The sequence below is a fragment of the Eptatretus burgeri genome, chromosome 11 (genome assembly GCF_056783735.1).
Source record: "Eptatretus burgeri isolate ZD-2024b chromosome 11, Ebu_testis_v1, whole genome shotgun sequence".
NCBI classification, from domain to species: Eukaryota; Metazoa; Chordata; class Myxini; order Myxiniformes; family Myxinidae; genus Eptatretus; species Eptatretus burgeri.
The window spans coordinates 54,346,330-54,371,743 of NC_140971.1; the positions used below are offsets into that span (position 1 = coordinate 54,346,330).

The 25,414-nt window shown below is 41.4% G+C and overlaps 1 protein-coding gene across 1 annotated transcript in view; it reads left to right on the forward strand.

Annotated features, from left to right (window-relative positions):
- Positions 1 to 24,686, forward strand: part of LOC147017097 (uncharacterized) — a 145,514-nt gene extending 120,828 nt beyond the window's left edge. The window contains exon 5 of the mRNA XM_085846467.1: positions 22,015 to 24,686. Within this exon, the coding sequence (XP_085702593.1) occupies positions 22,015 to 23,082 (1,068 nt within the window). The 3' untranslated portion in view covers positions 23,083 to 24,686. The remainder of the gene's footprint in view (positions 1 to 22,014) is intronic.
- The last annotated feature ends 728 nt before the right edge of the window (positions 24,687 to 25,414 follow it).

The following is a 25,414-nucleotide window of genomic DNA, read 5'->3' on the forward strand; positions in this document are numbered from 1 at the left end:
AGTATGAAATGTTATTGAGAAATTTTTTATCCTTGAGAGCAACCAGCAACGATGTTCTGCACGGTATTATGGAAGAAATGTAAATAATGGAAACGAATGCATAAGAAGGCATGCCCAAACATGCCGTGCGTGTGCGTGTGTGTGTGTGTGTGTGTGTGTGTGTGTGTGTGTGTGTGTGTGTGTGTGTGTGTGTGTGTGTGTGTGTGTCGATGGTGGCAATGTGGAGACACATTGCAAAATGAGAAATGTTTCTTTTACAATGTACTGGTGTGGGAGATTTTATAATACGGATGTTGTAACCATTTGGAATGGGATCTCAAAAATATACTCAGGAAATTATTGCGTTATCAAACACGGCTTACCAATTTGGGGATAATGTTCAATTGGATTTCGAGGAGATCATGAGAATGGGGACTGCATGACAATTTCCGTGTTTAAAGGTCAATCATTCTTTACTCGAGAATTTAACAAAGGCAGTACCGATTTCAGCAATCACCTCGGGGCCTAAACATTACAACAAGATGATTGCAGTGTAGGATGGTTAATGCTTCCTTGCAAGCAATAACTAAGTTTTATTTGGTTGGTCCATTTGTTGGAGGGATAAGGTAATTGCTATCATTTGTGGTGCTTCTTAAAATCCTTCTCTATGAACATTTCCAGCTGCAAGTTGTTCTTCATTGCTGTACTGTGTTTATGAGATCACATCAGCAAATTTGCCGACTGATGATATAACACCCACCCTCCAACCTCCTCGTTCAAATTAATTTCAATCGATTTTAGACACTGTTTCCTGAATGCGAATTTTCGCAATATGACATACATATCTGAAATGCTCTTTCCTGTCTGAGATGCAGAATAGCATGAATATTGGAAGTAAAATGTGCGCTATGTGGTATATGCTCATGAGCAACTATGGCCATGCAGCCACATCGACATTATTTAGAATTTCCTCACTGTTCCATATTTATTATACTGATTTTTAATATCAGTCAGTGAGTCAGTCAGCAAGAAAGAGCTTTCTATATTAGATGTACAATTAGAATGCGAGTATGTCAACAAAGTATGTACAGTTAGAATGTGAGTACGTCTATAAAGTATGTACTATTATAATGTGAGTACGTATATAAAGTGCTGGCGGGGTGTGCTTACACATTCTATAACCATACGAACCATGCTTCCCCATTGTCTCGGGTCACTCACCTGCACTTTTTAATTATGTTTAGTTATTTATTTTCCATTTATTTATATCTTCATTTATGGATGTTGTCCGATGATTCTGTGAATTTTTCTGGTTTAACCGCCTCAATTCTCACCGGCACACAAAATTTCAACTTTCTTCATCATCCGGAAGGTACCAATCTTTAATATCAGTCAGTGAGTCAGTCAGTCATTGAGTCAGTGGTTCGAAATAGCTTTATATATTAGATGTACAATTAGAATGTGAGTATGTATATAAGGTATGTACAATTGTAATGTGAGTATGTGTATAAAGTACTGGCAGGGTGTGCTTACACATTGTGGAAGCATATGAACCGTCCTTCCCCATTGCCTTGGGTCGCTCACCTGCATTTGATTTTTCATTTATTTATTATGATTTTTTTCATTTTTTTATATTTTCATTTATGGGTGTTGTCCAACGATTCTGTGAGATTTTCTGGTGTACTGGCTTCAAAGTCCATCGGCACACAAAATTTCAGCTTTCTACGCCACCCGAAAGGTACCGATCCTCAATATCAGTCAGTGAGGGAGTCAGTGGTTAGAAAGAGCTTTATATACAGCGGTTCACAGAACTGGTACTCAGGTACTCATGCGCAGTAAAAAAAAAAACTAAATGCGCCCTTCAAATATGCTCAGAAAGCTCTAAAGCATACCAGCACAACAAAGGCTTTTGATGGAAGGTTTTTTCATCTCGTGGAGATAAGATTCTTCCATGATAATTCTGAAATACTGTGATTTCAAAATTTAAGTGTGCAAAATTAAATTTATAAATTATATCAATATAATTTATAACCTATATTGTGTAAGTTTATAACTTTTAAGATTAAAAAAAATACATTTAAGGAGAACATGCTCATAAATAGGAAGAAGAGGAGGCTCAGGAGCATCCAGAATTAAAAAAGAGCGGTTTGCGAGTGTCTCATCTGGAGTGAATGTTCTGAGAGACCACGTACAGAGGAGTAAGATGAGAGGCTTATTAAAAAATCAGAGTGGCGATTGGGAAAGCAGATGAGCATGTTCGAAGCTGACAATTTTTTTTCGTGAGTACCAAACCATTTCTGCTGGTACTCATGAGAGAACCTAATTAAAAAAAAATTGTGTGAACCCCTTTTTGTATTATATAGATATAGATATATTGATATATAGATCTAGTAGATATATTTTATAAGGTTGGGGTGGTTGGGATGATACATTTTTAAAGAAGAAGAAGAAGGTGCTTCCAACAAAAAGTAAACTAGATCTACTCCGCTGATTTGAGCAATAAGCAAGCGCAGACCCAGTCTCAGGTGATGTTTCACCCACTTCACAGCAGGCTTCCTCAGGCCAATAGGCATGAGCCTTGGTACGTGTCCGGTTTTTATTCGGATACGACCGCTCATTTCCGGTCACATGCTGGTGCTTGAGGTCTCATGGAGGAGTACTTTTTTATTATTTTTTGGAAACCTCAAGCAAAATATACATCAAATCCCATCATCGATGGGCTGCTCTGCTCTTTGTTTGTTTGTTTCACCTACACGTGATCTGGTGTTGTATGTGTGTATACTTGTTTTGTGTTTCTAGGGCATGAACATGGCTGGTTTCGTTTCCGGGTTGGACATGATGAAGTATGGGTTGTGTGATTGTTGGGGTTCTCGTTGGGTGTTGTATACACATGGATGTGGTGTTTGAGATCAAATGTTGTTGTTTGTTGCTCACCTTATGCAGCTGTTTGCCCCATCCATTTTTTCTCAATTTGCATCAGAGGTGTATATTGCGTGGCTATGTCCACCATCTCACCAGTTAGACCACCCTCCCAGCTCTTCACATGCCATGCTTCCAAAATAAACCTGCGTCGTTTAAGGTATGTCATGTCAAGGACACGGGTCCCATCAAAGTCGAATTTGTGGCCTGATTGCAGGCAGTGGCGTGTTATAGCTGACTGGTCACCTTTCCAACCCTGATTGCTCAATCATGTTCATCCACCCTTTGTTTTAAATTTCTTCCAGTGTCACCAACGTATAAATATTTGGTCACAGTCTTTGCATGATTAAAGGTAAACTACTCCAGATTTATCACCTGTTTCTGGAGTGTCTTATTTTTTAAATGACATTACAGATGGTGTGTAGAGGCTGGAGGCTACACCAATCAGTGCGCTGAGTACTATCCTGCCAATCGTTTCGGAAGTCAGGTCAGGTCAGGAATGGGAGCATGTGCCAGAACAGCGCGTTGCTGCGTCCCCTTTCTACCGGTACTCCAGGGGCCTCCTTCTGGCCATCCCCCAGGCAGATGCCAGGCCTATCCTCATCTCCTTAAGATGCCGGTCAACCTGCTGCAACCACGAGGAACGTGGTCGGCCCATTGGCCTCCTCCACTCACGAGACTCCCTCGCTGATATAAGCAGGATCAGCATCAGGAAAACGAGCCACATATCCATACAGCCGCAACTGACACTCACGGATTATGCAGGTAACAAATCTCATCCGAGTCTCTCTCAGCAACCGCGAGTTGGACAGAAAATCCAACCATCAATAGCCAAGGATTCTCCGAAGAGACCTGGTACCAAAGGAATTAAGTCTCCATCTCAGATCCTTGGTCAGAGTTCAAGTCTCGCATCCATAGAGCAAGAATGGAAGCACCAAGGACCTGAAGACTCGGACTTTCGCACTCCCGCACAGGTACCAGCGGTGCCACATCCCATGATCCAGTGAATCCATGACTCCCCAGGCCCGACCCAGACGTCTATTGACCTCTGACTCACAGCCAGCAGAGACATGGATATCACTGCCAAGGTAAGTGAATCTCTCCACGACCTCAACATCCTCACCACAAACAGACAGTGCCGGGTAGTATGGCAGTAAACAGTGCCCAAGTGTGTCTGGCTCCTTCCATTCTGGTTCTTTCAAGCTGGGGAGTATCCCTTTGCTGTACCCATTTTTGAGCAGGACTCTTGTAACTAATCTGATTTCTTTAATTGCATCAGCTTTGGAAGATGGCACAGTCAATGCGCAAGCTGCTAAGTTCCGTGTGAACCTCCACATCCAAAAAGGCCAGTTTGCTTTCTTTTTCAATTTCAATTGTGAAGGTAATGCTGGGGTATACCCAGTCAAGTTGTCCCAGAAGGTGGTCTGCCATGCACAATGACAAAGGTGTCATCCATGTACCTGTTCTAGCATCATGGGAGCCAATTTTCATGAGATTCAAATATGTTTTGTTAGAGTTCCTCCATCACCAAATTAGCTACAACAGCAGAGACCCATGAACCCATAGCTGTGTCAAATATTTGTCAGTGTTGTGCACCGTCATGGATGAAGGTTGTGCAATTCAGACTTTCAGGAAGGAAAACATGGAATTTTAAGGAAGTGGGTTTGGGGTGGAGTTTTCAAACTATTAACCTGATAAAATGGTTTAAGAATAGTGGGGAATTTGTCGAAAGGATAAGAGAGGTTAGAATCCAAGATGAAGAGACAATGGTATATTTTGATGTGGTTTCACTTTTCACCAATATCCCAGTCAATCTCGCAGAGAGCGTCACACTTCACCGGTTGAAACATTCAAATGATTGGAAAATTGCTTGTTAGAACAGCCAACTAACACGTGAGGATGTTGCAACCCTGCTGGAGATGTGTGTGAATCACACACTACCAAAAAATTATTGGCGCAGCTATGGGTTCACTGGTCTCTGCTGTTGTGGCAAATTTGGTGCTGGAGAAACTTGAACAAAAGATATTTGAGTCTCATGGGAATTCACTCCCATGATACTGGAATAGGTACGTGGATGACACCTTCGCCATTGTGCATACAAATATGGTAGACCACCTACTTGGGCAACTTGGCCAGGTATTCCCCAGCATTAACTTCACAATTGAAGTTCAAAAAGACAGCAAACTGGCCTTTTTGGATGTGGAGGTTCACCGAAGTCTGACAGCTCCCTAATGACTTTGGTTTACAGGAAACCAACCCACACTGGCAGATTGCTGGATTTGAACTCCCACAGCCCAACCTCCCACAAACGCAGTGTAGCACGGACCTTGGCAGCTCAGGCATGGATGGTGTCATCTTCCAAAGCTGATCCAATGAAATAAATGGGATTAGTTCGAGGAGTCCTGCTCAAAAATGGGTACAGCAAAAGGATACTCCCCAGCTTGAAAGAAACCAAATGTGGAATAAATGATAAAGGCCCGGTCACACCTTGACGTTTTAGCCAGCGATGGCAACATATTAAAATGTATGTAAAACGCTGGCTTACGTTGAACTTTTAATGTTTTTTTTTAAAGATTCGGACGTATTCATAGCGACTTGGTCTTATGTATAACGCATTGGTAACGGACACAGAACGTTTCGTTGTGTTATAGATAACTTATACCAACGAATGCTGAACCTGTTGTCGGCCTACACAACCGATGCCCAATGATAGTCTAACTTAGGCATAGCGCGTTGCACGCATCGCCAACGATGTCGTGACGTAGCCTATTAAAAGGCTGACGCACAACGATTCGAATCATAACTGCCGTAGAAATGGAAGTGTCAACATCGCGGTCACACCTTGGCGATCATGCCAGCATATGAGGACCTAAGAAAAATGTGTCTAAAACGTTGGGGCACGTCAAATACGGTATGAGTAAGTTTGATATACGTGAGTAGAACGCTAAAGCATGCTATCATACGTCGTAGTAAGTAGAGTACGTCAAGAAATTTTAAACATGTTCAAAATTTTACGACGTACTCGGCGTATGACGCACGTTCCGCATGCGATGGAGATAAGTTTTACACACGCTATGCGGACGCTTACACACGTCCACAAACGCTACTTATAAGCTACTCATAAGTCGAAACACGTCGCGGTAATGTCTTTTTTACGCGAAACTTATTTCTAACTTATGTTTGACGTGCTTTGAACCAATTCTTTACGTAGTCCCAACACACATCGATGTATGTAGACGTATTCCAATGACGTCTTCCGGTCGACAAAAAAAAAATAAAAGAACGTGTTTCTAGCTTACAATTGCCATATAAAGATGTGTTCCCAGCGGTTTTGGGAATTGGTATATAAAAATGCTGCTCATAAAAGGGGAACCCAACAGTGTTTTCGAGTCCTTTTTGAGTCGATGTCCATGTCAGCAGTATCAGTATTAGTATTAGTATTAGTAGTAGTTTGTTCATGTTGGCAGTAGTAGGTGAGTGTGAGGGGGAGGGTGTGGGTTATGATCGATCGTCCTTGCGTCCGCGTGTCCACGGGTAGTAGACATGTTTTCACCATTGTTCGAAGTTCTTCGCGGATAATTTTTTATGGGGCTTTTTCAACAATGAGCTATAGCTTGTTTTTATGATTTAGGTCTATTCATAATGGGTTGGACAAATGCACAATGAACTAATAATGTGCATAGAGCACTTTGATGACTTATAGATACGATATACCAACGAATAATTATGGTGAAGCCGGCGTTCACAAACTATGCCCAACGATAGCCTAACTTATCCATATCGTGCGGCAGTTTATCTTTGCCGGTGACGTAGGGTTTGCTATTCATAGGCTGCCACTCAACGATTTAAATGGCTGCATCTCCACTATTGAAAGTAGACGCTTGCGCTCAACAATTCGATTTTTTTACACTCAACGACTTTTAAACGGTACCACTCAGCTATTTTCATTGTTTACAATGAACGATTTAAATTGCTGTCACTCGCCTTTGTTTTTTGACGCTGGGGTTTTGAAATTTGAAGCGTTTCTTCTGAACGTGTTAAAACGCTCAAACTCGACTATTTTAAATAGACGCTGCCAATGGACAATTGGAATCATAGCCAAGCTAGACATCGAAGTGTGAACATCCTCGTCATGCCGAAGAAAAGTTTGAAGAATGTTGCAAATAAGTGTCCTGGCCGTGGCCGTGGACGCTGATGCAAGGACGATCCATTATACCGACGTCTTTCAGCCTATGAGTAACTTAAAAGTAACGTCTGTCGACGTGTGGCAACGATCGCGTAACGTGCCAACAACACGTTAATCATCGGTTAGAAATAAGTTTCAGGTACGCTAAACATTACCTCGGCGTGTCTCAACTTATGATTAACTTACAAGTAGCATGTGTTGACGTCTGTCAACGATCGCAGACCATGCATACAACTTGTGGCCAGCGTAGGGGAACGTGTGAGCCATACGCCGGCATACGTCGTGAAATTTCAAGCATGAAAAAATTTGAGAACAACCAAAAAGTACAACGTTTAAAGCCAGCGTACAACGACGTATGGCAGTGTTTTTCAGCGTGCTCTCAATGTTATCAAAACTTACCCATAACGTATTCAACGTGTGCCAGCGTTTTAGAAAAAAAATTCAAAAATCGGCATACGTTGGCTAAAACGTCAAGGTGTGACCGGGCCTTAAGTTTGGTATAGAAAGGGTCTGTGAGGTTATGCGTAGGGGTAGGTTCGGATGGTATGGCACATGGAAAGGATCGAGGTGGGCAGCTGTGTGAAGAGGTGTATAAATATAAATCTGAATGGAAGGAGAGCTATCTGCCATCCGAGGAAAACAAGGATGTGCTGCTGAGATGATCTTAGAGTTAGAGGCCTAACAAGAGGCCTAGCAAGGGATCGTGCAGCCTGGAAGGCAGCCTTTTGGTGAACCATGACTTACCCACGCAAGCATGAAAACGGCCGTAAAATGATCATGATGATATATTGCACAGAGACACACACACACACACACACACACACACACACACACACACACACACACACACACACACACACACACACACACACACACACACACATGCAAGTTTTCTCTCAACCTCCCTTTCATCCTAGAATGATCAATTTTGGCCTGTGCCAGCCATTTTCTTTGAAGGAGATACCTCTTTGCAATTTAAATGTGTCCCAGTCCACCGATGATATTTCTGAAGTTTTGTACCAATCAATCCAGCAGTTCTGGAGAAGATCTTTTCATTTCCTTGAAAAAAAAATATCATAAATGCATGATCATGCTGTAACCAAGTCCTCTAATAATGGGGTGATCTGCACAGCTGGACTTTGAAAATGTAATTTCATTCTTTTAACATGACTCCTGGTATGCAGCAAAAACAGTCTGGATATATGTACATATTGAACAACCAGCAGACAGGCTGTAACAATGTAACTACAGTCTGTACCTGATGGGTTTAAAGGGGGTCCTTCATGCATTTAACATGTCTTTAGTATGCAATTACAATCCAAATTCTCAGCACTGGTTTCCAAACTCAGAAGATGTTGAAGCTTTTTGTGAGCTTTTGTGTGAACTGGGTCACCAATAATGTCCTATTTAGACGGCAGGTGGCTTACCCTGAAATTGCAGCATTCCCATTTGAAACACACTTATTGCAGCCACCACTGCATCATGGAAATTGCAAACCACACTTTCTGCAGAGATCAAGCCATCAATGTTCTTAGCAGCACTTGTGTATTTGAAGCAAAGATGCTTCGGCCCATTTCACTGCTTTCAGTTGACACACTACATTCTTACCATGGGAGATCTGCACTTGATTTTACAATGGTGTAGCTCAAGATCGAGATGGGTAGTTGTTCAAGTGATTAAAGACTTTAAAAAAATGAAGGCACCACTAATTGTGATGGTTAAGTTTGTACTTGTAATAGCTACCCAGATGGCATGGCGCAAGCCTTGTAAGTTTGTACTAGTTGGTGTGGTGCCATCATTTTTTAAATATGGATCTTCCCAACTACAAATAATTTATGCGAAAGTTATAGACTTGTTTCTCTCTTCACCTCCATTAGTTGGTTTGGGTTTGATTCTCATAGCTGCTCACTCTCGTTAGGCTGCAATTGGCAAGCATGGTGAGTATACCAACACCATATAAAAATGAACTTTGACACATGAGGAGGCCACTCAGCCCATAATGCCTGCACTACACCAACACAAGACCAAACAAATCTGTCTCAGGCCACAGACCTTCCGCTCCTGACTGATAACAGGGATTGCAAACTCGTTCCAGTCACGTGACTTTAAGTAGGTCAAAATGGCCAACATAGCAAATTTCTTCAAAACTTCTTATCCAGACCCACCGGTCTGAATGCTACCAAATTTTGGTTCCACCATTAAGCCAGGGTAGTGAAGTTAATTTGTGGGGGGTCATGCCGATCGCATGACCAGAAGTGTGTCAAGATGGCCAGATTAGTCAATTTTTCAGAAAATCATGTAAATTTCTTCAAAAATCTTCTTCAGGAACACGAGTCGGAATGCTACCAAATTTAGGTTACGACATTAAGACAGGGTCGTGATGTTAAATTGCAGAGGCCATGCCAATCACGTGATCCCAAGTGTGTCAAAAATGGCGGTTGCGCAAATTCCTTCAAAATCTTCTTTTCCAGACCAACCAATCAGAATGCTACAAAATTTTTGTTACAACATTAGGCAAGAGGAGGGATCTTAATTAAGATGCAGAAGTCTTGCCGATCATGCGACGGGGAGTGTGTCAAAATGGCCAACTTAGTCAACACTTGTGATAAATCGCATTAATTCCTTGAAAAATCATCTTCTTCAGAACCACCGGTCAAAATGCTACCAAATTTAGGCTCCAACATTAAGACACGGTCCTGATATTAAATTGCTGAGGTCATGTTGATCACCTGACTGGAAGTGTGTCAAAATGGCAGACTAAGTAAATATTTGAGAAAATCGTGTAAATTCCTTCAAAAACCTTCTTCTCCAAACCCACCAGTCAGGAAGCTACCAAATGTGGTTACATTAGACCGGGGCGCAGATAAGCTACAGGTACAGTGGTCCAATTTTAGCTCACCTGGAACGTAGTTCTGGGGAGCTTATGCAATGGCACGTCGTCCGTCCGTCGGACTACGAATACTTGCAACTTCTTCTTTGAAACTACACATGTGCTTTTGCTAAAACTTTACCACAACATTTACCACCATAAATAATCGGCCCCTAAGGTGGTCCACTGGGGTTGCCTCACCAAAATAGGTATTTGCTTTCTTCTCAGAAACTACACATGCAATGCTGATGAAATTTTACTGCAACCTTCATCACCCATGATGTACCAAAGTTTGTTCATGGCATTTTAAAAAATTGCAGTCTGAGTGGTTCTCCGGAGAGAGTCTATGGGGGTGTCCCCCCCCCACCCCCCAAAGAGGTATTTGCTTTCTTCTCAGAAACGACAAACAATTCTGATAAAACTTCACCACAACCTTCATCACCCGTGATGTACCAAAGTTTTTTCAAGGCATTAAAAATATATATATCAATCGGTATTTACTTTCTTCTCTGTTACATATTTTGTGGATCATCCACACCTACCAATGGTTCCCTGGTTATGTTATCCAGCCACCACCAGGTGAGTGCTCAGGGGTATTGCCGCTATGTTAATTATTACAACTATAAATGAATTTGTTGCTGTATATGTTGTTTTTTGAGAGGGGGGAGGTGGGATGCAGACAAAATCAGTTGTAGGGTGAGGAATGCACAAAGACTACCCACACACTCACCCTTCAATGAGCCCCTCCTACCAACATCACAATCACCACACTCAACCTATCTACAAGTTCTGTAGATCATATCACTGTCCTTTTTGCTGATAAACTCATCTGCACTTTTTTATTTTATAACCTTTATTATCTTAAACATCTTTGTCAGATCCTTTTATTATCTCCTCCTTTCTAATGTATAAAGTCCTGTCTCCTCCAGCCGCTCCTCATAGCTTCGTCTAGCATACCCCAGAATCAATCTAGTAACCCTACACTGAACCCTCTTTGTGGCAGCTGTGTACTCCCTCAGATGTGATGAGAAAAACTGAACATGATATTCGAGATGAGGCCTCACTAATTTCCTATACAGTATAACCAGCTCTATTGATTTATGCATCATATAATCTCTATTTCCATTGTTCCTATCCATCCCCAGCAATTTGCATTTATTCACGTTAAACTGCATTTGCCAATCTTTTGCCCAATCGATGAAAGGATCTTGACTTTCCTGAATCTGATCACTCCCGCCCCCCCTCCTCCCTCCCTACCCCTCTGCTATCTCCCTTACCTCCAAGCTTTGTGTCATCTGCAAATTTTGAAAGCCGACTCTTAAACCAACAATCCAAATAATTGATATAAATATTGAATAATAATGGTCCCAGTGATGAACCCTGAGGTACCCTGCGACTTGCATCCTCCCAGCCAGACATCCTCCAACTCATAGTCACTCATTGCTTCCTATCACTAAACCAGTTTCCAATCCAGTTAGCTTCCTGACCAGCCACTCCAAAAGTCCTCACCTTAGCTAACAACCTCCTCTGTGGTACCTTAAGCAAATGCCTTCTGAAAGTCTGCATATACCACAACCTGTCATCCACTCAAAAAGAAACTGCTTCATAGAAGTCCAATCAATTTTTTAAACATCATCTCCCTTTTGTAAATCCATGCTGAATACCCTCGATTAGTTTGAAATTGATCAAATGGTTCCCTATTCGTTCCTTAATCATTGTCTCTTAACACCTTCCCTTCAAGTGAAGTCAAGCTAACAGCTCTATTGTTTCCCAATTCTTCTCTGAATCCTTTCTTAAATAAGTGTTACATTTGGGACTCTCTAATCCTCTGGTCCCTGCCCTGACTAACAAACTGTTAAAGATATCCGCTAACACCTCGCTTATCTTCTCTGCTTCCTCCCTCAATACGCTTGGATGCTTATTATCCGGCCCTGGAGTTTTATCACCCCGTAATTTTCTCGCTCTTTCTTCACTTCCACCAGTCCTACTTTGATCTCTTCTAAAAAGCCTTGCTAATCCCCAAGATAGATATTCCCAGATATTGGTAAAGCCCTTTGCTCTTCTTGTGTAAATGTTGAAGCAAAATAACTATTTCACAAGCCTGCCATCTCATTTTCATCACTAACCAATCTTCCTATGCTCTACCTCAATGGCTCACACTTGGTGTAACCTGTTATTTACCCCTTAGGTTTTTAAAGAATGCTTTGTTATGTTTCATATTCTTGCCTATATCCTTCTGATGCAGTATTCTCTTTCATGGCTTGCCAACTGATTTTTTTTTTTAACGAGCCTCTGTTTACACCTAAACTTACACAAGTCTGAATCCAATCCTGTTTTTTGTACCTGAGATGCCATGAATCAATATTTTTTTTTACCTCCACCACCAAAGGTTGCCTGTCTATCTGTCTGTCTGTCTGTGACAGGATATCTCAAATCGTTATGGACAGCTTTGGACAAAACTTGGTGGGCATGTTGGGTGTATGACAAGGACGAACTGTTTAGATTTTGATGAAGATTCAGATCCGGATTCAAGAATTTATTCTTTAAGGCATAGTGCCAAAAACGATAAGTAGCAAATATCTCATAAAGTTATGGATGGGTTATGACAAAACTTGGTCGATATGTTTGGAAGGTGGCAAGAACAAGCCGATTAGATTTTGGTTATGGTCAGATACAGCCTATCAATGGGATACAAACCATAAACTGTTCAGCCAGGTGGTGGTATGCATTCTACCAAGTGCCGTTCTAGTCTTCCTTTTGTTTTTGTATGCAGTAAAAGGCTGCAAGTAGCATAATTGTATGGCTGAGGGTGCAGCTCTGCCTTTGATGCGATGCCTTCTGGAGGTTATAGCAGGAATTTTTAATTTGCTCAGGGTGCCAGTAATAGCTCGCCTACTCTTCACAAAGGACACCATGGAATCATTGGCGGCCACCAACTAATGCTTGCAGACAGGACTTCCAGTTTAACATTCGAGGGATGACACACCTCAATGCCTCACCCTGCCTGCGAGACGCAAGGCTGACCGTTTGTAGCTGGGCCGAGCTTCAAACCCAGGCTGGATGGTTTAGAGGTGAATGTGCATGCCACTAATTAATCCTTCCAGCCCATGAATCTATATTATTTGAGGAAACCCATTGTCCTGCAATGGAATGGAATAGACTGTTTTGTTGTTTAAAAAATAATAATAATCCCACCCAAACCATTTTTCTGTAAACTGTTTTTTTTTCTACAAAAAAAACACAAACTTTTTTCTCCAAAATACTTTTTCACCCTTGAGAGTTATGTCATAGATGATTAATAAAATTACTTTTAAGTCGATGTATAGGTTGTATTTTTGTACTATTTTCGGTTTTTGAATGATTAGCATATCTGAGAGGTCATGTGATTCCTTCGCCAATCTTGCCAATCACGGTGAGATGGTGGTCTATGATTGTCAAATATGGCATAAAATATGAAAAATATTTTAGTTATTTTTCACATTTGATACCATATTTGACAATTGTAGGTAACCATTCACTAAATATAAAGGTGTCCAGTTTAAAATCCGAAAGAAAATGGGCTTTTATGAAGCATTGTATATATTGATCTTCCCTTGTTGAGATGGCGACAGGTGGCAGCTCATATTTGTATAAGTTATGAATTTTGAGAAAATGACTGTTTAACCCCCCTATTTAGATGCATCGTCATAAACAATGTGATCCCAGAAAGTTTTGTGGCGATTAACTTTGGGAGCTCAGAGGAATAGGGTCATAAACAAACAAACAAACAAACAAACAAGAAAAACACGTCGTGCAGAGAACGATACTTGCAAAATCCACCCCCCCAGGTTGCCAGGGATACATCAAATTGTCCATTTCATTAAAATTAAAATTGACAATCTAAACCAAAGCTCAAGTCAATCAGATGAAAACTGATTATTTTTACAGCGCGTGTGCTGTATACAATTGCACCGACTTTGAAATGTCCCCGCGGGCATCTACCACGTCTCCCACGTCTCCGGTGTCCCCCGTGTCCCCTGTCCCCCCCCCCACATGCCTCAAGACAGCCAATGACGCCTTCCGGTAGATGCAGTGCGTAACCTCAACTGAAATGGCGACAATTGATGGAAATACCTGAGTATTTCAATGGAAATTTGTGAAACTAATGTGTTATATAAGTGAAAACCATTTAATTTATTGATTGACGGAAAAAAAACGAAGAAACGCGCCCCTCATGTACGAACGAACGAAAGACGTCATTTCCGCCCACCATGGCATTTCGCGCCGAAAGACGTCACTTCCGCCCACCATCGCATTTTGCGCCGATCGCCGAATGCTGAAAGCTAAGTTCTTCTTATGCTGTCATTCTTTTGCGGTCCCCTGCACGCTGTATCGAACAATTTCGTTCCTTCTGTTATATATAAAGGTGCTTATCACAATAATAACAAGATTTTTACATTTCAAATATTAAGTACACTTTTTAATTGTTTTTCAATTAAACCTTGTGTTGACCTTTGACATCTTGACCTCAAATCGTTGGTTTCCCAATTCATTGACGCAATATGCAAATCCTGTTCAATTTTCAAGTCACTCGGATGAAAAATGATTTTTTTTAATTTGACCTCAATCAATGGGCTTCTCAGTTGAAACTATCTCTACAACTTGGTAAAGTCTCATGATGATCGGTTTGGAATTGTGACCTGTAGGCAATTGACAAACAAACAAACAAACAAACAAGCAGTCATAGACTGGTACTTACGAAATCGTCAACTTGACGTCTGACCTTGTCTAATAAAAGCTGTCTCTAGAGAAGGTAGCGACGCAAACCAGAAGTTTATACGATGATTCTGTACCAAACCATCAAAAATCGAATGTTTTGGATGTTTGACCTCACTGTGACCTTGACCTTTGACCGATTTTGACCAAAATCTAATCAGCACTAGCCATCACCCTCCTGAATCAACTGGTGTAATTTGACATTGGTAGCTTCTTCCGTTCTCGAGTTATCGTACCTACAAACAAACAAACACACAAACAAACAGAAACGGAAGTGATCAATATACTTATGAAATCTTTAGATTTCATAAGTAACAAACAGACAGAATAACAAAATTAACTAACCAATCTACCTGAAAAATCTTCGATTTTGGAAGTAACAAACAAGAAGACATTTTGCTGAGCATGATACTTGTAAAATCCATAAAACATATTTGACCTTAACAATAATTGGTAGTTGAATTGAATGACAAAATATACTGTACAACTCTTCAATTTTCAAGTAAATCAGATGAAAATTGACAATTTTAGAAATTTGGCCAGTGTTGACCTCAAATACAATTGGTGGTTGAATTTTTTGACCTGAAATGAAAATCCTCTTCAAATTTCAAGTCAACGAGATCAAAATTGACGATTTCAGAAATGGCACCTTAGTTGTTGACCTTTGGCCCATGTTGACCTGAAAAATAATTAGCTGGGTGAATTCAGTGATCTGAAATATAAATCCTCTTCACATTACAAGTCAATCGGATGAAAATTGAGGATTTTAGCAACCTCACCTAAGTTGGTGACCTTTGGCCCATGTTGACCTGAAAAATAATTGGTGATTGAATTCAGTAAGCCGATGTGAAAATCCTGTTCAAATTTCCAGTCATTCGGATAAAAATTGAGGATTTTAGAAATTTGATAAACTTGTTGACCTTTCGACCTAAAATAAAATAGACTTCTTGCCTATGACATACTCTACCATGTGGTGAAGTTTTGTGAAGATCGGTTTAAAATTGTAACCTGTAGGCGATTGACAAGCAAACAGACAGACAGACAGAATAACAAAATTGACTGACTAATATACTTGACAAATCTTCGATTTTGCAAGTAACAAATGAAAAATCACTCATAGAGTGACACTTGGCCAAATGGAACAGAACTCGGTGGAGCCCATACCTCTGCCATACTGAACAGTTCACATTTTGTATCCCACTGATAGGTTGGGTACGAATCCGGACCCTTAACCAAAATCGAATCAGCTTGTTCTTGATACCTAACTAACTCGTCCACCTAGTTTTGTCATAACTCGTCCACACCTTTTTGACATATCATGCTATATGTAGTTTTTGGCCCCATTTCTCAATGGTGAAGAATCACTTTAAAAATTCTCAAATCCAGATCTTCAACAAAATCGAATCAAGTAATCCTTTTGACATACCCAACATGTCCACCAAGCTTCCTCTGAATCCGTCCACAACTTTTTGAGATATCATGCAATATCGTTTTTAACCCTATATCTCAATGGTGGAGAATCACTAAAAATTAAACAATTTTCCTGTCCAGATCTGGAGCATGGCTGCTTGTGTGTCCTCATCACCCCTTTCTTTGAGTGACTTGTTCATCATTCCCCCACTCCCTTCCCAAAAAGTTGGCTTTGTCTTTACATTATGGGCTGATGTCTCCCTCCCTTGCACGAATAGTAGTGATTTGTTTTGCTTGCCATGTAATGTGGGTAGTTTTAAGTGTTGGAGTGGTGTACGAATCAGATGATGCAGGTTAGGTGTTATGCCTTACTTCTGCATCAGTATGTTCTTGAACTCGTTTTGATCAATATAAGTCGTTCCATGCTGAACCTTGTTTTGAGCTATAAATTAGTCTTCCATCAGAGATTTCTCCAAAATCCTTAGATGCCAAAATAAATTTGTTTTCATCATATAACAGCCCTATTTGAATAAAAAAAGAAATACAAGTGCAAAATAATGTAATTAATTATATTTGTTTAATGTCTGCATTAATCTTTGTGAATTAAAAAACAAAGAAAACGATTCATCAAAATGGAAATTTCACCAGTATTAAATAATATCAGTCATTCCTCCAGATGCAATTATAGCAAACAAGTTATATGTCAGTCTTGTTATGACAAATGGCTGGTATTATGGCCAAGAGATACACACACTTGCCTCTAAGCTGTCCATCCTGGGTATAAATCCTGACCCAGCAATAAACGGTCACACTGTTGTTTCACAGACAGGGTCATATATACTCATGTGTGTGTGTGTATGTGTGTGTGTGTGTGTGTGTGTGTGTGTGTGTGTGTGTGTGTGTGTGTGTGTGTGTGTGTGCATGTCTCCTCCATAATGCCAAAACCATGAAACCTAGCAACCTGAAACTGCATACATACTAATAAAACTCCAAGGAAGTGCATGAGTGAAAATTGAGTGTTTGGGTTGATTAAAACACCCCTTTTGAAGATATATAATTAATGGACTTATTTAATTATATCCTTTGTCAGGTGCATCCTCTGTCACTGCCCTCTATGAGGACTGAAAGCATATTTTGTGTAAACTCGCTGGTGTCTGAAGCCGCCATGGTTTTTTGGCCTGCTCAACCACGTCTCTAATTGGAACAGGCTACACATAACGATTTCTTAACGCCAAAGTTTTTTTTCTTTCACTTTGTTCACTCATATTGTCGAATGCCTGGTCATTATAGCTACAAATCACTGTATACATTCATTTCTAAGTACTATAGTTTTCAAAGTTGGAGCTTGGAATGATTCATGCATTATATGATGCCCTTTTCCACGATCTACTTTCAGGGACTAATTACAGTATCTTCTTCTTCTTCTTCCTCTTTCGGCTTGCTCCCGTTAGGGGTCGCCACAGCGGACCAACTGTCTCGTTTTGTTGTCCGCATAATGACTAATTACAGTATATCATTGAAATATTATTGCATCTTTGAGGATGGGATATCATCCGGACTAAATAAGTGTAGAAATCTAGATTGAAATCTGAATTGAAGAAATAATGAGTCTTATAACGAAGCCTATACACCTATTTACTTTAAGCAAGCAAACCTATGGTCCCTCCCTCTCATATATAGACAAAAAATATGAAATTTCCAAAGCATTAAGCTTATCTTTTCACACTGTTTGGATCAAAATTAACTAACTTCATTGAGCTATATGATTTAATGCATACTGCTTGATATAGTGCCCTGTCTCCCAGAGCTCTCTTGACTGCCTATCCAAAGCATCTGCCAGATCTGGGTCTAATTTTTGGAGGTTTCGCGAGGTACTCAACAAGGAAATATTTCCATTGAAATCCCCCAAAATAAGGGTGAAAGCAACTTAAGGTTTTTGGGTTCTCTCTGGTCAGTAATCACACTGACTCCAATCCATCGATTCCTGAAGAATTCCAGATGATATCGGCCAAGCACTAATACAGTGTGTGTGTGTGTGTGCGTGTGTTTGTGTGTGTGTGTGTGTGTGTGTATGTGTGTGTGTGTGTGTGTGTGTGTGTGTGTGTGTGTGCGTGTGTGTGTGTGTGTGTGTGTGTGTGTGCGTGCGTGCATGCGTGTGTGTGTGCGTGCGTGCGTGCGTGTGTGTTTTGTTCATAAAGCATAACATTTTCTTCCTACTGACTCTCTCTCTCTCTCTCTCTCTCTCTCTCTCTCTCTCTCTCTCTCTCTCTCTCTCTCTCTCTCTCTCTCTCTCTCTCTCTCTCTCTCTCTCTCTCTCTCTCTCTCTCTCTCTCTCTCTCTCTCTCTCTCTCTCTCTCTCTCTCTCTCTCTCTCTCTCTCTCTCTCTCTCTCTCTCTCTCTCTCTCTCTCTCTCTCTCTCTCTCTCTCTCTCTCTCTCTCTCTCTCTCTCTCTCTCTCTCTCTCTCTCTCTCTCTCTCTCTCTCTCTCTCTCTCTCTCTCTCTCTCTCTCTCTCTCTCTCTCTCTCTCTCTCTCTCTCTCTCTCTCTCTCTCTCTCTCTCTCTCTCTCTCTCTCTCTCTCTCTCTCTCTCTCTCTCTCTCTCTCTCTCTCTCTCTCTCTCTCTCTCTCTCTCTCTCTCTCTCTCTCTCTCTCTCTCTCTCTCTCTCTCTCTCTCTCTCTCTCCCCAGACATGTCTGGGTGGTAAGTATGTCCAGACTGTGTTTGTGTGTCTCTGGACGTGTCTGGGCATTGTTTATCTCCAGACATTTCCGGGCGCTGTTTGTATCTGGACGTGTCCAGATGGAGTTTGTCTCTGGACAGTGTTTCTTTGTCTCTGGGTGATATTTGTCTCCAGACATGTCTGTGTTTGTCTCTGCTTGTGTCTGGGTGTTTGTATCTGGATATATCTGGACAGAGTTTGTCTCTGAACATGTCTGGACGGAGTTCGTCTCTGGACGTGTTCGGAAGGAGTTCATCTCTGGACTTGTCTGGATGGAATTCTTTTCTGGACTTGTCCAGATAGAGTTCATCTCTGGAAGTGTCCGTTTAGCTCTGGATGTGTCTGGGCGATATTTGTCTTGGGACATGTCCATGTTTGTCTCTGCGTGTGTCCGGGTGTTTGTATCTGGACGTATCCGAAATGTCTGGACAGAGGTTGTCTCTGGACGGAGTTAGTCTCTGGACATGTCCGGAAGGAGTTCATCTGGATGTGTCTGGAAGGAGTTTGTCTGGACGTGTCTGGACAGAGTTCGTCTGGACATGTCCGAATTGAGTTCATCTGGATGTGTCCGGACGGAGTTCGTCTCTGGACTTGTCTGGATGGAGTTCTTTTCTGGACATGTCCAGATGAAGTTCATCTCGGAAGTGTCTGGATGGAGTTTGTCTCTGGACGTGTCCGGATGGAGTTCATCTTCGAACGTGGCCAGACGGCGTTTGTCTCCTAATGTGTCTGGGTGGTGTTTGTCTCCGAACATTCCTGGGCAGTGTTTTTCTCTGAACTTGTCTGGGTGGTGTTTGTCTCTGAATGTGTCCAGGCTGGTGCTTGTCTCCAAATGTGTCCGGGCGGTGTTTGTCTCTGGGCAGCTTGACTCCAGATGCATCCGTGTAGTGTTTATGTCTGGATGGGAATTTTTCTCCAGATACATCCAGGCGGTGTATGTCTCTCGGCAGTGTTTGTTTCCGGACTGCATTTATCTCCGGATAGGGGTCTGGGCGGTGTTTGTCTCCGGCTGGTATTTGAAATATGACTGGTAGAAAATGGATTTCAGTCATTATTTTGTTTCCATCTTTACTGTTATTCTATGCAGAATCATTTTGATGAAGCAGTATGAATGGTAATTGTCTCGCTGTTTGTGTGGTGCACGTCTGCCTTCCCATCCTCTCACCTCACTGCCTTCCCTTCCTCCACCTCTCCTCGCTCCCCCAATCCTCCTCACTCCCCCACCCCACCTCGTTCCCCTCCATCCTCTCACTTTCCCCCTCCACCTCCTCACTCTCCACCCTCTCTCTCTCTCCCCCACCCCTGTCTTTCTCTCACCCCTCTTCCCCCCCCCATCCCTTTAGTATTTCCGTCAGAAAAGCAACGGGTGGTATTTGCTAGTTCATCAATGTCCCTCAGATGGACATTAAACTGGGTGTCCTGTCTGCCAGCATTAGTTGGTGGATGTTAAAGATCCCATGGTGTCCTTCCTGAAGAGTACATGAGGATATCTACGAAATGCTCCACTTGTTGAATCCTTTCTTTTGAAGTTGACAAGTCTTTGCCTGAGTTTGGCTACACAGTGGAGACCTGAACAAGTTGCAAATTCCTGCCCTAATTACTGCTGGGAGAGGCAAGGGCAAACCACTCAGCATAACCTTTGCTCAAGAAGCTGCTTTGATAGCACTGATGCTCTGTGAAGTGTCTGCTATGAGAGAGAGAGAGAGACAGAGAGAGACAGAGAGAGACAGAGAGAGACAGAGAGAGACAGAGAGAGAGAGAGAGAGAGAGAGAGGGAGAGAGACAGAGAGAGACAGAGAGAGAGAGAGAGAGACAGATAGATAGAGACAGAGAGAGACAGAGAGAGACAGAGAGAGACAGAGAGAGACAGAGAGAGACAGAGAGAGTCCTATCACCTTCTGTTATCTCAAAAAAATCTAGTTTGGTCTATTTTGTCTATTCTCTAAAATATCTTTTTTTTAAAAATGAACTTCTCAAAATTCCCATTACAATAATCTTCCAACCCCAAAGACATCTTCGTCATTCTGTGCATAACCCTTTATGATGACCTCATCTTCTTTCTCTGAGACCAGACCTGAATGCAATATTCTAGGTGTGGACTAACTCGACTTATTGATGGTGCAAAAACAATTTCCTTTGAATTGTATATCTCTCTCAATGTATCCTAACAATGTAATTCCTTGCTTTCTTATTGCTACCTGACATTGAGCTGACCACTTCATTTATTTTGCCATGATACGTTCTCTTCTTGATCTTCCTCTGACAAAATTTTTCCATGAAGACAACAATCCTTTTCACCTGCTCTTTTTCCAGTCGCCTTTATCTTGCACGATGTGTGCATTAAATTCCTCATGACATTAATCCATTCCCGAAATGGTATTCCACATCTTCGTCTGTTCTTCCAATTAATTTACCTTGCCCCACCTTTACCCCACTTGTTATTATCAGCAGACAGATAACCGAGATAGCACTCCCATATCTAGATTATTTATATCTTCTTCTTCTTCTACTTCTTCTTCTTCTTCTTCTTCTACTTCTTATTCTTCTTCTTCTTCTTCTGTTGGCTGCTCCCGTTAGGGGTCGCCACAGCAGATCATCCGTTATGATCCGCATACTGATTTGGCACAGGTTTTACGCTGGATGCCCTTCCTGACACAACCCTGGTCGCCTCTTGCAACACAGGGATAAGGATTGGGTTTCGCCATGATTCCGGGCTGCCCTACACCCTCTCATAGCGCGGCCCAGCACAGACCACCCGTCCTCAAGCGATCCTCTAACCCAAGCCTCAGAGTAGCCGGATTACAGGCGCACGCCACTACACCTGGTATTTAGATTATTTATATAGGTTACAAAAAGTATGGTCCTAATACCAATGCCTGCATGAATAGTCTTCCATCCTTCACCTGCCTCTCCCTCTCATTCCCCTTCCCCTGCCATTTCATCCCCTCCCCTCAAACATGTCTCATGTTTGACTATGCTCATTCCATGTGTTGGTTCCATAAGATATTTCAAACACGACTTTGTGGCAAGATGAGGTGATTTTTGCAATGTAATTGTGCTTTTTGATCTCCAAATTGGAAGAATACCTCTTCAAGTATAATTATCTTCTTTAACTTGGTCTTTAACCTGGGTCTTTTAAGACAAACTGTATTAACAATGCATTTCTGTCATTTGGCAGGTTTGCAAAGGCCAAGCTGAGGACCCGTCTCTCTGCCTTACCACAATTCCAGAAATCCCTTTTCATTACAATTTACAACATGAGTGTGGTCGTTTTGTGGCGAATGTCCCCCAATCATTGCTGCCTCCGGAGGATAAGGTCACGGGAAAGGGGGCTGCCATGGAGGCTCCGCCATTTGCCGAAGGACAGCGCCAGGAAAGCAGGCTGGTGGTGATAACCCAAGACAAGCCGAGCATGACTATGGCAGACTTTGTGAACAGCTCAAGGGAGAAACATCGAGCTGAACCTGAAGACTATGAACTTAAAATCTGTTTCCTTCTCCTACAGCTTTGCCAGGCGCTGGAAAGCCTTAAAGCAGCTAGGATGTCACATTGCGATATCTGCCTCAACAACCTTCTTCTCGAGAGTGAGGAAGCTCTTTCACCTGGTTGCTCTTTCAAGCTTCCACGTCTTATTTTAAGCAACTTCTCACAGGCCAAAGGCCCCACTCAGAATAATGGGCAGCTTGGAAGACATAGTCATGTCTTGAAAGGTATACCAGTGAGTCAACAGGATAGGCTTGCACCTGAAATTTTGTCTGCAAGTCAATATGGCAAATTGGATGAGTTTCAGACGGGTATTCTCATCTATGAAATGCTCCACTTGCCAAATCCTTTTGAAGTTGACAAGTCACTGCGCGAGTTGGGCTACTCGGTAGAGGACCTCCCGCCTTTCCTGCAGCTTTCACTTTACTCACACGGTCTGCAGCAACTGGCAAGGGCTTTGCTGCATCCCATCCAAAATGAGCGGTTGCCCATTGCTCTTGCCCGCAACGCTGTTCAATTTCTGATATGGGGCCCGAAGGTGAACAAGCAGCCAAAATGCGAAGCTGAATCACGGCAGAGCTGGCTCGAAGAACGCCGAGCCCTTGTTATACTGGCTTTCGCGGAGAAGGCTTTGCCACAGGAAAAGACCGATAAAATACAGGGCACCAATCCTGTCGTGTTGGAAGAATGGCTTCGTTGTCAATATTTTGCCTCTGCCACAGTGGACTTCATGAAAAATGCTGAAAAGATTCTGCAGCAATGAACTTTAACATGTGATCGCAGTTGCTTCTTCTTCTTCCTCTGCAATGAAAGAAGCTGTTATGGGAATCTGAAGACGACCTGTGCTCACAAAGGTTTAGAAAATAAACCATTTACGTTTTTATTGCTTCTTTCTTCGGGTACTGGGTATGCCGCAAACTGAAGAATCTTGTTTGAAAATTTTCTTGAGCTTTCAATCTCAACAACCTCATCCCTCTTCTTTCTTCCCCACATATCCTATCCCTTCATTTTACATTCCTTTTTCAGCAGATATGCCATACGGGTCTCGTGCAAATTTTTTATCTGGCATTGATGATGTAATCGGCAGGCAGTTCCTCTTACATGTGGTTCAAAAGAAGAGATATTTTTGTTTTGGAAACAACGAGCTTTGGAAAAGATTGTTGTGTAAGGAAATGTGTCAGAGAATGCCACTTATTTATTTATCTTTTTCCATTGGTGTGCATTTCATGCAAACAACTTGTTTTCACTTTGTAATATCAACATCACATTTCAATAATGCATCTTACATTTGTTTTTGATTTTTTTTTGTTTGTTTGTTTGTTTGTTTGTTTGTTTTTATGACTACAGTTCAAGAAAGACCATGAAATTGAGTGTTTGTTGAAAAGAGATTATTGTGCCTGAACGATGTTTTATATGGAATCGGAGATGTAGAATTTATTATTATTATAATTATTGGTTCTTTTCATTCATCGGACAAAAGACAATAGCAACACTTTCTTGCCTCTTTCTCTATAAACTGCTCCCTCTGCTTCTTCCTTTTATTTTTCCTCCTCCTTCCTTTGTACATAAGATGTAACGAGTTGAACCAGAGTTTGTCAAAAATGTTGCCATTATCTGGAATTGGCAACTGCATTAAGTATTATTCTGTTCTCTTTTAACTCTTGAGTATTCTACTTATCAACAAGTACTTATTGTAAATTAATATTTCTACTTCTATAAAGAAATCCATTCCAAGACAATCTTAGTTATTCCTCTTGCACACTTATATTGTTGTTGTTTGAGTAGACAACAAAGTGATTTTGTTTTGTTGTTTATTTTCCCCAGCCTTGTTGAGTTTGCTACCGGTTGTTTTGTTTGGGCTCCTTTTACTTTGGCAAGTATCCTACTGTGATTATTGTTTATTTATGTTTGGAATCCTGATAGTTAATCGTTGCGTGTACTGTACAATCATTCTAACATGCGCTCTTTTTCCTGCCTTTATTCCCCATTGAGAGAAGCTACTCTATTTTTCAATCCTTCGAATATGCAAGTAATATTTATTTCACTCTAACAATTGTTTTCTGTTAGGTTTTGCATTAAAAAAAAATGTTGTTTGGGAGGTTTTTTTGACGTCAAACTTGAGAATATTTGCACTATTTTTCAAAAATGTCTGTAAAGCCGCAAAATTAATTTAATAACCTTTGTTCTGCGTTTGTGACGTATTTGCTTCAGTCAGGATAATAGTTTGTACTTGTCAGTTCCAAGCTGGTGCTTCGCCTGACAATGTCCAGTATTAATTGTTCTGATTGAAAATGTGGCAAGGGTTAATGAATATCTATAGCCTGTTGTTGAACGTGAATAAATATGATGGCTTTCCCTATGGCTTTATACTGTTGCCAGCTTTTTATTTCAAAGCAACTTCATGCTCACCTCCTTTTTTACTCCAAGCTAAATGAATGGTCATCCATTTGAGTAACTTCATCCAGTCGTGTTTGTACATTTAACAGCTTGGCAAGATAACTGCATATAGGCCTGAAAATGGACGACTATCTTCACTTAATTTGCAGCAAACTGGCTGGCACTTGCACCCTGGTGACTGCCCTTCATTCTCTTGTCGCAGGTATAAGATGTGATTAAGTTGAACGACCTGACTCAACCCTTCATATATTTGACCTGAATTTAATTTTGCACTAAAAGCAGGTGTGAACGATTATTCATGTTCTGATAAACCAGACATTATTTTATGCAATGATAAAGTGTGTGGCTGCAGCTGTATGGCCTATACGAAGGTGCGCACACTCACCTCTAAGCCGTCTGGCCTGAGTTTGAATCTCAACCCAGCTGTTAAACTATCATCTCAGTGTTTTGCTTGCAAAGCGAGGCATCAATGTGTGCACCATCCATCAGAAGGACATTAATCGAGAGGACCCGTCTGTCATCACTGGTCGTTGATGGACATTAAAGATCCTATGGTGTTTTTCGCGAAGAGTAGGCGAGTTATCGGTGGTACTCTGTACAAATTACGAACGTCAGACATAGCCGGCCAGTTTCTGAAAGACTTGGGCAAAAAACCCGTTCCCTGGCTGACATCGATACACATATATAATGGAAATTAA